At 48.3% G+C, this 12677-nt stretch overlaps 1 protein-coding gene and 1 long non-coding RNA gene across 5 annotated transcripts in view; one reads left to right on the top strand and one right to left on the bottom strand.

The window, feature by feature from the left end:
- The window catches only part of CCDC120 (coiled-coil domain containing 120), a 228639-nt gene that overhangs the window by 189337 nt on the left and 26625 nt on the right, over positions 1 to 12677 (top strand). For all 4 annotated transcript variants that reach the window (XM_069209516.1, XM_069209514.1, XM_069209513.1 and 1 more), the window contains one exon: positions 9468 to 9587. In XM_069209516.1, the coding sequence (XP_069065617.1) occupies positions 9468 to 9587 (120 nt within the window). The remainder of the gene's footprint in view (positions 1 to 9467; positions 9588 to 12677) is intronic.
- LOC138260960 (uncharacterized) overlaps positions 1 to 12677 on the bottom strand; it is a 112208-nt gene that overhangs the window by 11382 nt on the left and 88149 nt on the right. The gene's annotated exons all lie outside the window — the stretch shown is intronic.

Here is a 12677-nt window from a genome sequence, read left to right on the forward strand (position 1 = left end):
TAAGGCCTGCTAGAGGGGTGTCTTACCTATACTGCATAGGCAGTGAGAGGCTGGCATGGCACCCTGAGGGGAGTGCCATGTCGACTTACTCATTTTGTTCTCACTAGCACACACAGGCTTGTAAGCAGTGTGTCTGTGCTGAGTGAGGGGTCTCTAGGGTGGCATAAGACATGCTGCAGCCCTTAGAGACCTTCCTTGGCATCAGGGCCCTTGGTACTAGAAGTACCAGTTACAAGGGACTTATCTGAATGCCAGGGTGTGCCAATTGTGGATACAATGGTACATTTTAGGTGAAGGAACACTGGTGCTGGGGCCTGGTTAGCAGGGTCCCAGCACACTTCTCAGTCAAGTCAGCATCAGTATCAGGCAAAAAGTGGGGGGTAACTGCAACAGGGAGCCATTTCTTTACACAAGCCCCCCCCAGCCCACAGGCCAGGAGACTCAGCCCAAGCTGGGAGAGTCTTCCTAGTCTGTCAGGCGAGGAAGAGTAGGAGAAATAGGCTGGTTAGTTGCAGGGCCTACTCTGCCTTACATCCTTCTGTTCAGGTCATTCCCTTTGGGGAACTGACCTACTTCCACAGTGATAGGACCTAGTCTGAATTGCCTCTTGTCTGCCTCTTCAATGTCTCCACCCATTCTTTCTATTTTGGTCTTAGAGGTATCCACCTCTGCTAACCTTATCTTGGCCAGGGTTACCCCTAGCTTACCCAGAGAGGTTACCCAGAGCTGGAGTAACCCCACCATGACCAATAGGGTCAGGGGGCCTAACTTGCTATTTGGCATGGGGTCAGACCACCAGGCTAAGGATAGTGCAGCCATAAAGGCTAACACCCAGCAGAGGCCACTGACAGCTGTCAGTGCCCAGAACCACACCTTTAGCTCTTCACCTAAAAGGGAAGGGGCTAAGTTACAGGCCTCTTTGGGTTCAGGTTGCCTGTCTGCTGTATTAGAGTGGGGGGTTACCACATCTTGTAGTAAACACCCTTCTTCCACTCTTTCTTCTGTTAGCTGAGGAGCCACCCACTCAGGTTTAACAGTTGCCTGACTAGCCAGGACTTCTTGTGGGTCAGGTTGGACTTTATCAGGGCCATTTTTGGAGTTCTCCCCTACTGGAGCAGAATCTCCTTGGCTTGCTGTAACCTTGGCTAAAGGTTGTCCACCCTTCCTACTCTGTTTTCTTTTCTTCTTCTTCTGGGGCCTGCTTGCATTTACTGCAGAGGCAGGACTTCCAGAATCCTTGGGAGAGGACTGGCACTGGACCAGTTCCTCTCTTGGGCTCTGACTAACCTCTGGGTAGTCATTTCCAAGGAGACAATCAAGGGGGAGGTCTGTACTGACTACTACCCTTCTCCAGCTAAGAGTGCCACCCACTTCTATGGGTACTAAAGCCACAGGCCTCTTAGTGACCCTGTCTAGGCTAACTCTTACCCTGGCAGTCTCACCTGGGATGTACTGGTTTGAGAGCACCAGCCTGTCATGCACAATAGTGTGACTGGCACAAGTGTCTCTCAGGGCAGTGGTTGGGATTCCATTCACCAGTAGGTGGTGGAAGTGTCTACTTCCCTCTGGAATCTCCAACTCACCTGTTGGGCCCTGTTTCCAGTTGAAGGCTATGAAGACCTCCTCATCTGAGGAGTCATCTCCCATGGCTACACTGGTTACCCCTGGAATTTTGTTCTGGGGTTTGTTTTTGGGACAAGAAGTGTCCTTGGTGTGGTGCCCAGACTGTTTACAGTTGTGGCACCATGCCTTAGTGGCATCCCAGTTCTTACCCTGGTACCCACCTTTGTTTTGGGTTGTGTCTTGGGGCCCACCCACCTGTTCTGGTTTTTGGGGGCCTACAGAGGACTCTTTTTCTTTGTTTCTAGTGTCACCCACTTTCTCCTGGGGAGTTTTTGTAACCCCTTTCTTTTGGTCACCCCCAGTGGAAGTTTTGGTTACCCTAGTCTTGACCCAGTGGTCTGCCTTCTTTCCCAATTCTTGGGGAGAAATTGGACCTAGGTCTACCAGATACTGATGCAACTTTTCATTGAAGCAGTTACTTAAAATGTGTTCTTTCATAAACAAATTATAAAGCCCAACATAGTCACACACTTCATTTCCAGTTAACCAACCATCTAGTGTTTTTACTGAGTAGTCTACAAAATCAACCCAGGTCTGGCTCGAGGATTTTTGAGCCCCCCTGAACCTAATTCTATACTCCTCAGTGGAGAATCCAAAGCCCTCAATCAGGGTACCCTTCATGAGGTCATAAGATTCTGCATCTTTTCCAGAGAGTGTGAGGAGTCTATCCCTACACTTTCCAGTGAACATTTCCCAAAGGAGAGCACCCCAGTGAGATCTGTTCACTTTTCTGGTTACACAAGCCCTCTCAAAAGCTGTGAACCATTTGGTGATGTCATCACCATCTTCATATTTTGTTACAATCCCTTTGGGGATTTTTAGGATGTCAGGAGAATCTCTGACCCTATTTAAGTTGCTGCCACCATTGATGGGACCTAGGCCCATCTCTTTTCTTTCCCTTTCTATGGCTAGGAGCTGCTTTTCCAAAGCCAATCTTTTGGCCATCCTGGCTAACTGGATGTCCTCTTCACTGGGGTTATCCTCAGTGATTTCAGAGGTGTTGGTCTCTCCTGTGAGGGAACCAGCATCTCTGACTATTATTTTTGGAGTCAGGGTTTGAGGGACCCTGTTCTCCCTAGATAGGACTGGTAGGGGGGAATTGTCCTCCAAGTCACTATCCTCTTCCTCTGAGTTGCCACCCTCAGAGGGGTTGGCCTTTTCAAACTCTGCCAAAAGCTCCTGGAGCTGTATTTTGGTAGATTTGGGGCCCATTGTTATTTTCTTTATTTTACAGAGTGACCTTAGCTCCCTCATCTTAAGATGGAGGTAAGGTGTGGTGTCGAGTTCCACCACAGTCACATCTGTGCTAGACATTTTGCTTCTAAAAGTTGGAATACTTTTTAAGAATCTAAAACTGGTTCTAGAATCTAATTCAAACTTTTACAAACTTTTAAACTCTAAAAGAAATGCTAAACAGGATCTAACACAAGGCCCTAGCAGGTCTTTTAAGAATTTAGAAAACTTTTCAAATTGCAAAAAGGAATTTCTAATGACAATTTTGGAATTTGTCGTGTGATCAGGTATTGGCTGAGTAGTCCAGCAAATGCAAAGTCTTGTATCCCACCGCTGCCACCAATGTAGGAAGTTGGCTCTGTATGTGCTATTTCAAAGTAAGGAATAGCATGCACAGAGTCCAAGGGTTCCCCTTAGAGGTAAAATAGTGGTAAAAATAGATAATACTAATGCTCTATTTTGTGGTAGTGTGGTCGAGCAGTAGGCTTATCCAAGGAGTAGTGTTAAGCATTTGTTGTACATACACATAGACAATAAATGAGGTACACACACTCGGAGACAAATCCAGCCAATAGGTTTTTATGTAGAAAAATATCTTTCCTTAGTTTATTTTAAGAACCACAGGTTCAAATTCTACATGTAATATCTCATTCGAAAGGTATTGCAGGTAAGTACTTTAGGAACTTCAAATCATCAAAATTGCATGTATACTTTTCAAGTTATTCGCAAATAGCTGTTTTAAAAGTGGACACTTAGTGCAATTTTCACAGTTCCTAGGGGAGGTAAGTTTTGGTTAGTTTTACCAGGTAAGTAGGACACTTACAGGGTTCAGTTCTTGGTCCAAGGTAGCCCACCGTTGGGGGTTCAGAGCAACCCCAAAGTCACCACACCAGCAGCTCAGGGCCGGTCAGGTGCAGAGTTCAAAGTGGTGCCCAAAACACATAGGCTAGAATGGAGAGAAGGGGGTGCCCCGGTTCCGGTCTGCTTGCAGGTAAGTACCCGCGTCTTCGGAGGGCAGACCAGGGGGGTTTTGTAGGGCACCGGGGGGGACACCAGTCCACACAGAAATTTCACCCTCAGCGGCGCGGGGGCGGCCGGGTGCAGTGTAGAAACAAGCGTCGGGTTCGCAATGTTAGTCTATGAGAGATCTCGGGATCTCTTCAGCGCTGCAGGCAGGCAAGGGGGGGATTCCTCGGGGAAACCTCCACTTGGGCAAGGGAGAGGGACTCCTGGGGGTCACTTCTCCAGTGAAAGTCCGGTCCTTCAGGTCCTGGGGGCTGCGGGTGCAGGGTCTCTCCCAGGCGTCGGAACTTTAGGTTCAAAGAGTCGTGGTCAGGGGAAGCCTCGGGATTCCCTCTGCAGGCGGCGCTGTGGGGGCTCAGGGGGGACAGGTTTTGGTACTCACAGTATCAGAGTAGTCCTGGGGTCCCTCCTGAGGTGTTGGATCGCCACCAGCCGAGTCGGGGTCGCCGGGTGCAGTGTTGCCAGTCTCACGCTTCTTGCGGGGAGCTTGCAGGGTTCTTTAAAGCTGCTGGAAACAAAGTTGCAGCTTTTCTTGGAGCAGGTCCGCTGTCCTCGGGAGTTTCTTGTCTTTTCGAAGCAGGGGCAGTCCTCAGAGGATGTCGAGGTCGCTGGTCCCTTTGGAAGGCGTCGCTGGAGCAGGATCTTTGGAAGGCAGGAGACAGGCCGGTGAGTTTCTGGAGCCAAGGCAGTTGTCGTCTTCTGGTCTTCCGCTGCAGGGGTTTTCAGCTGGGCCGTCCTTCTTCTTGTAGTGGCAGGAATCTAATTTTCTAGGGTTCAGGGTAGCCCTTAAATACTAAATTTAAGGGTGTGTTTAGGTCTGGGGGGTTAGTAGCCAATGGCTACTAGCCCTGAGGGTGGGTACACCCTCTTTGTGCCTCCTCCCAAGGGGAGGGGGTCACAATCCTAACCCTATTGGGGGAATCCTCCATCTGCAAGATGGAGGATTTCTAAAAGTCAGAGTCACCTCAGCTCAGGACACCTTAGGGGCTGTCCTGACTGGCCAGTGACTCCTCCTTGTTGCTTTCTTTGTTCCCTCCAACCTTGCCGCCAAAAGTGGGGGCCGTGGCCGGAGGGGGCGGGCAACTCCACTAAGCTGGAGTGCCCTGCTGGGCTGTGACAAAGGGGTGAGCCTTTGAGGCTCACCGCCAGGTGTTACAGCTCCTGCCTGGGGGAGGTGTTAGCATCTCCACCCAGTGCAGGCTTTGTTACTGGCCTCAGAGTGACAAAGGCACTCTCCCCATGGGGCCAGCAACATGTCTCTAGTGTGGCAGGCTGCTGGAACCAGTCAGCCTACACAGATAGTTGGTTAAGTTTCAGGGGGCACCTCTAAGGTGCCCTCTGTGGTGTATTTTACAATAAAATGTACACTGGCATCAGTGTGCATTTATTGTGCTGAGAAGTTTGATACCAAACTTCCCAGTTTTCAGTGTAGCCATTATGGTGCTGTGGAGTTCGTGTTTGACAGACTCCCAGACCATATACTCTTATGGCTACCCTGCACTTACAATGTCTAAGGTTTTGTTTAGACACTGTAGGGGCACAGTGCTCATGCACTGGTACCCTCACCTATGGTATAGTGCACCCTGCCTTAGGGCTGTAAGGCCTGCTAGAGGGGTGTCTTACCTATACTGCATAGGCAGTGAGAGGCTGGCATGGCACCCTGAGGGGAGTGCCATGTCGACTTACTCATTTTGTTCTCACTAGCACACACAGGCTTGTAAGCAGTGTGTCTGTGCTGAGTGAGGGGTCTCTAGGGTGGCATAAGACATGCTGCAGCCCTTAGAGACCTTCCTTGGCATCAGGGCCCTTGGTACTAGAAGTACCAGTTACAAGGGACTTATCTGAATGCCAGGGTGTGCCAATTGTGGATACAATGGTACATTTTAGGTGAAGGAACACTGGTGCTGGGGCCTGGTTAGCAGGGTCCCAGCACACTTCTCAGTCAAGTCAGCATCAGTATCAGGCAAAAAGTGGGGGGTAACTGCAACAGGGAGCCATTTCTTTACACCACTTTATTTATATACACTTTATTAATTTGTTAATATTAATTTTCTAAGCAGTTGCCGCCCCCTGCGGAGGCTTCGCGGACCCCCAGGGGTCCCAGGGCACAGGTTGATAACCATTGTGCTAGATGAAGTACACCTAGACGAGACCGGTACCCATCCTCCCGGAACAACCATAACATGTACCAAAGTGTGGGTAACGGTTCACGCCACAAGCATTTATCAAGGATCTCAGTGGGTAATGATTCCAGTGGTAGCGCTTTAGTCCGGTCGATGTGCTAGCTTGAAACGGGCAGCGCTTGGAAGTTTGCTGCTCTCACAAAACAAGAACGAATGGTGCCGACCAATCTTACCCCCCTGACCTCACGCCTCTATGAAAGCCCAAAACAATCTTTTAGATCCCAGAGAGACTTGATTTTTCTGTTTGTAAGAGGAGGTAAACTTCTACCTTGTTAAGATTTCCCACAAGATAATTTCCACTTGTAACATTGTTGTGGAATCTTACTTCAGGGTAAAAAACAAACTGTGAGGTGGGAGGAGACTTCCCTGCTTTAGTTGGGTTGGCTTGACGCCAACGTGGCGTAGATTTGGTAAACGACAATCTTAGACAAACTTGCCAGTGAAACCATTTACATACGTCTTCACAAGCTAACTCTCCTTCCTTTCTCCCATTCCCAGCGATCTACCCCCTTTCTCCAATTAATGCTGCTTTGACCACCAATAAAAGGCCTTTGATCCAAAAAACAGACAAAATCTGCTACTTTAGACGTCCTTTTCTGTTTCAGATGTTAAAGTTCTCCAATTCCGACGTGGACCCTGTTGCTGATAAAGTTCCATTTCAGGAGCACCCTGAATTTAATGTTGTCCGAGCTTTTTATCTGATGGGCTTCTGTTTCTAAATTGACGCAGGTCCAGGGAGTCACTTTCGTGAGAGAGACCTGTTAATTAACCAACAAACCTGATTAAAGCTCTTGCATTTGCAAATGGTTGAGTCTCGAATGTTGTCACGAATCGGATGGCCCAGGGGTGACCGGGTAGGACTGGCTCCGGGGTGTACAGTCCAAACCAGATTTCTTCATCCCAGATGGTGGAACAGTCTGTTCTTCCTCCTGCAATGCACTTGTGTTAATGGTATTGGGTTTGCTTTTAGCATCTGGCAAATGTGCACTACTACAATAACTCATGAGGGGGGAATCACTCTCCTACTCTCCCCGACACACAACTGAGGTATTCCTGGGTACAGTGGCTGGCCTATTTTGTGGTCCAGTCAATGTCAGACCCAGGTTTGATCCAGTATGCAGGAGAGACCAGGCTATTGCACCTTAGAAACCCACAACCTTATCCTGTTGTTTGCTAATCTCCTGTCCCCAACTTCAGGAGCACCCTGGTTTTGTCTGTTCTTTTGATAGGGTTGCCTATTTGTTGCTTTTTGACCCTGTGGCAATGCTGGCGCGTCAAGGTGTGGGGCACGTGATAGGTTGGTTAGGAAGGAAGTAGTCAGGATATTCTCTCAACAGTCCGTAGCAGCCGTCTCGTTGATGTGCACCTCAGCGGGGTGAGGAGGTGAGGTGTGATCCAGGCGTGGTTTCATCAGGGTCCAAGGTCGTCTTGAATTTGGAAGGCTTCCTCTAGTGCATGGGGTTTGTGTTAAGGTTCTAATACTTTTATTTGTCAAGTAGTCTATTTTTCTATGATTTTGTGAATTTGGGCAAACATGCCTGATTTCCATTGAGATGATATATTAATATGGAAAGAGTCCACATTAAATGTGAAAGCACTTGGAGAGGAAGCCCATCAGCCGTAATCCACAATGCGTGTGAGATAACGGAGTTATCAGGCGATTAGTCCCTTTAGTATGGGCTACCTGTTGAACTGACCAAACATGATGGACTATATATATTTGGCGGTCACCCTTGAAAGATTGTAATATAATGACAAGTGTGTAACTGTGTAATGATTTTAGCAGCTGTCCAAATAATAATAATGAGATGGATATTTTTGTTGTTTTTTTTTTTTTTGCTATGGTATATGCATAATATATTGGTATTTAAGAAAAATACATTGATCCTATAGCCTTGCAGTGTCTGTAAAAAAATAATAATAATAATAAATTAAAAAAACAACTTGAAAAAAAAATGGAAACACAGTGAAATAAAACTACCAATGATCCCATAATATAGATATTATTATTGATAAACTATATGTAAGAATCTATCTCTCGAGAGTCATTACTTATGATTTTGTATGTCGATTTGCCCAAAACTCTAGAGGGTTAAATTGGGCAGCCCCAGTTGTTTTCCATTGATGTTCAAGAGGGAGTCTGTGGACATTTGGGAGATGGGGCACGTGTTTGAGAACGACTTGATGCACACGCTAGGTTGGTCCCACTGGCAAAAACCTCTGGTAGGTCACTCAAGACCACCACCTTGGCAAGTTTCGAACTTCCTCAAATCACCCAACACCTGTCTTTTCTTTTAAGGACTTTGAACCCCTTTTTCCATGTAAAACTTCCAACTGGAACATTGGTTTTAGGTGCCTGAGAAGAAAAATGAGTGGCGGTGGATCATATATAATGGAGAAGGAGAGAAGTGGTAGAACAAATCTGGGGTATCCTCAAAGGGATACTGGCAAGCTTCTAGGCACTCTATGCACTCTGCGGTTAGTGGGAGAAAAAGGCCTCGTGATGGGAGAACTCAAGGAGGGGTGGTAGCAGAAATAGACGAGGAGGGTGAAAACCTCTCCATACCTGGGAGCAGGATTTCTTGTAACTTGTCAAGTTACACAATGAGCAGTGAGGAGAACTGAGAAGGGCAGATGGTGGCAGCGGGGGGAGGGGAGGACGAGTGATTGAGCTAGGAGGCGATGGGCAGGTTACCTATCCAGAGTGGTGATCAAGGACTCTGAGAGGCCGGAGGTTGTTGTGCTGGGGTTTAGTGCACAAAAAATATAAAGATACATTAAAGCTTTTGGTACAAGGCGGGTAATCGAGCTAGAGCGGCATTGTAAGAATCCAGTCCAGTGCATCTGGAAGGCCTGGGGTGAAGTGTTCTGCATGCTTGTCGTCTCACTGGCAGCACCAGGTGCACTGGCCAGAGTGTCACAGTAATAGACATTGCAGAACCATGTCTGAGAGTCATTTCCTGTGCCTGCCACAGCCTGCTGATGAACTGAAAGTACAATATGAACTCACTCACCTTTTCAAGGAATGACCTCAGATGACGTCTGTCAGAAACCACAATACAATTCATGTTCCTCCTCCCCGTCTGCATTGTACCTCTCCTCATCACCCTCCAACCTGGCCTCGTAGTGCCAGGGGGGGGGGCGTGTGGTACTGAATGGGCAGCAGCTGGCCAGTAGACCCAAACTCTGCAGGAACACCAGTTGCAGGGTACTGGACACACTCACCACTGCCTGCTTCTCCTGCTCAGACTCTCTCTTCCTCCACCGCCTCCTACTGGGCGACCCAGGGATGTTAACACAGAAGGTGGTGTGCACTTCCCTGGCAGATGTGGGGCATTGTAAGGACTTTGTCATCGGGCAGCCTTACCGGATCTGACGTCGCTCTTCTTTCCCCACACCTGGCAGGAGTTGACGGGGCATGTACCGGCGGAGTACCCCCTGGAGGCGGGGGAGAGGCTGCCACACATCCGCCGCCGGGTGGGAGCTGTGTACAGAATGCCAAGCCTGCAGGCCCTAAAGGGAGAGGTGAGTGTCGAATTGTGTGGATGATAGAGTTCGAATTATTTAACTGTGCGTTATGCAAGGAGCAGGTAATGAAAGAATTTACGATTGCAACCAGGCATTTGTAAAAGGAAGCTTTCACTCTTTCTGCACATGCTGATCTTTTTTTGTTTGCGAGTCTGAGAGAAGCTTGCACTGCTGCTCCCGATGCTCCATGTGATGGAAGATGCACTACTGCTGAGTCTGACAGAAGCTTGCACTGCTGCTCCTGCGGCTGCGTGTGATGGAAGCTTGCACTACTGCTGAGTCTGAGAAAAGCTTGCACTGCTGCTCCTGCGGCTGCATGTGCGTGTGATGGAAGCTTGCACTACTGCTGAGTCTGAGAAAAGCTTGCACTGCTGCTCCTGCGGCTGCATGTGCATGTGATGGAAGCTTGCACTACTGCTGAGTCTGAGAGAAGCTTGCACTGTTTTCCTGCGGCTGCAGGTGTGCGTGATGGAAGCTTGCCCTACTACAGAGTCTGAGATAAGCTTACACTGCTGCTCCCAATGCTGCATGTGATGGAAGATGCACTATTGCTGAGTCTGAGAGAAGCTTGCACTGCTGCGGCTGCATGTGCATGTGATGGAAGCTTGCACTACTGCTGAGTCTGAGATAAGCTTACACTGCTGCTCCAGATGCTGCATGTGATGGAAGATGCACTATTGCTGAGTCTGAGAGAAGCTTGCACTGCTGCTCCCGCGGCTGCATGTGAGTGTGTTGGAAGCTTCCACTACTGCGGATTCTGAGAGAAGCTTGCACTGCTGCTTCCAATGCTGCGTGTGTGTGATGGAAGCTTGCACTACCTACAGTTGATGTGGACAACGACCTGTTTGAGATGTGTATGGACTAAGAGTTTTGCAGCATGAATCTTTTCTGGATGCACATTTGCTCTCTGTACAAATGAAAGCTTACTGTGACGGGCTTCCCCAGGGTTCTGAAAACACCTGCATTCCCATAGAGCGTTTGAAGAAGGAAGGATCCCCTGACTGCAAGTAACGTCAGCAGCGGAAGGATACAAGTCAACCAATCGCAACACTGAACCCTAAATGTGCCTAAGCTAGACTAACACAAGAATCAGACAAAAAAGATTAAATCAAGAGGACTGAGGTGGCCAACAAAGCTATCCAATCTTGAACAAGGGGTTGACCCAAAGCCCCCTCCGTGTGTATTGGAAACAATAGGTCTGGCCACAGCAGCTTACGCTGTGAGTAGAGAAGACTTAATAAAAGCCTCAGAGGGGCGAAGACTCATTGCAATATAAAGGCTCAGAAGGTGAAGCACATACGACTGAGCTCGAACTCACAATTATTCAAATTGATTTGGCATTGATCTAAAGGTTTTAGTGATTTCTGATGCCTTTGCCAGTGCCCGTGTTATTGACAGCCCGAAGCAGATCACTCTGTTAAATGGTTCAAAGAGACGCAGGCTTTCTGTACTCTTCACTATTACTTGTAGCTTATTTCCACCTTATTCACCTTTACACTACAGTTTTGGTGCACTTGGAGGTACAGACAGATTTGTTTGACTACTCTGCTGGAGGGCCTGGAGTAAGCATGATCACAGACGCTGTGCATGTAAGGTGCATGCAAGAACACGCCAGAACAGGTAGAACAGAGGGGACTCCTCCTCCTCGAACTCAAGCTATACACAAATTAGAGAGCCCTACTCTACCAGGTGGACTGTCCAGGCCTCTTTCTTTAAAAAAACAAAAATGGTGTTTTTGTATACAGAGAGCACTCGCTACCATGGTTTTCCCTTGGCGGCTTGCGTCATCGTGTCTTCAAGGGCCGGCCTGGCCCATTTACCCCAGGCGGGGTCCATGAAGACGGTGTTGCTGCAAGCTCCCCTCGCGTCTGTGGACCTACCGAGCATTATCAAGTGTCACTACACATACAGTGGATCATACACCAAGTAGCTGTAAAAATCTTTGGCATGCATGGTGTGTGACTAGAATACACCTGGCAACATTTGCATAGGTGTGTAAGGTATGTCTCGGGGACAGGGTTTTCCGGTCCTGACGGAAGGCGCAGGGCTGGTGGCAATAACATGTGGACCATATCAACGGAGGAAGCTACAGCCAGAAGGCCCCTCAGAACTTCCCATTTTTCTTCTCACGTTTTAACCACACCGACTGGGGCATTCGTTAAAGCAACGGTTGCTACCAGCCAGGTATTTTTAACAGATGACCCTCCCTATCCAGCTCACACACCCTTACAAATACTTGGATATTAATGAGTGCTCCCGTGTAGCTCATTGGTTGCAGCGCGCCCCGTTGCGCAGCGGAAAGGGAAGGAACCCGGTGATGAGGCAAACCCTGGTAGGCGAGGGTTCTTTATATATAAAAACAGCATTTATGCTTTTTTTTTTTTTTTTTTTTTTTTTTTTTTTTAAAGGAGGAGGCCTGGACAGTCCACTTGGTAGAGTGGGTCTCTCTAATTTGTATATAGTTTCTAAAAACACTTCCTTTTAAACTGGGAAGCTGCAGAGACTGAAGGAGTTAGAAATATGGTCTCCTGTGCACAGACTGTGAGCTAGCAAGTTTGCCAGTTTCCACTGAGAGTGGGTTCTATGAGACTTTATTTCCAAATTGTGCCAGTCTGTAGTCTAGTGAGTGGGGCACCCCTCGCACCATGCTGTAACTGTTTGGTCAATGAAAGTACCTTGCCGTTCTGCACTCCCTGTGCCCGGTGTGGTTACATTGGATAAGTTGCTTTTCCGTGTACAAATGTGTTTGTAGCGCTTGTATTGTCTACCCAGCTGCACCTGTAAAATGTAAATTAGCACTTGTGTAGCGCACTACTCACCCGTTAGGGTCTCAAGGCGCTGTACTCATACCGCTATGGAACCCCTCCTGGCTTTTCCCTGTGAGGCGCCCACTCCTGAGCACCCCCAGGGTGAAGCCAGGCATCCAAGCACTGTTGGGGCCGTGGTGGAGATTAAGCAAGCTATTGCCCAGAGTTGCAGAGTGGGACCCATGAATTAGATTAGGCACCGAGGCGAGAATTATCTGGTCCAAGGGAACGGAGTCCAAGACCTGCCGAAGCGGGACTTGAACCCTGGTCTTGAGCCAGA

Source organism: Pleurodeles waltl, chromosome 10, assembly GCF_031143425.1.
Source record: "Pleurodeles waltl isolate 20211129_DDA chromosome 10, aPleWal1.hap1.20221129, whole genome shotgun sequence".
Lineage (NCBI taxonomy): Eukaryota > Metazoa > Chordata > Amphibia > Caudata > Salamandridae > Pleurodeles > Pleurodeles waltl.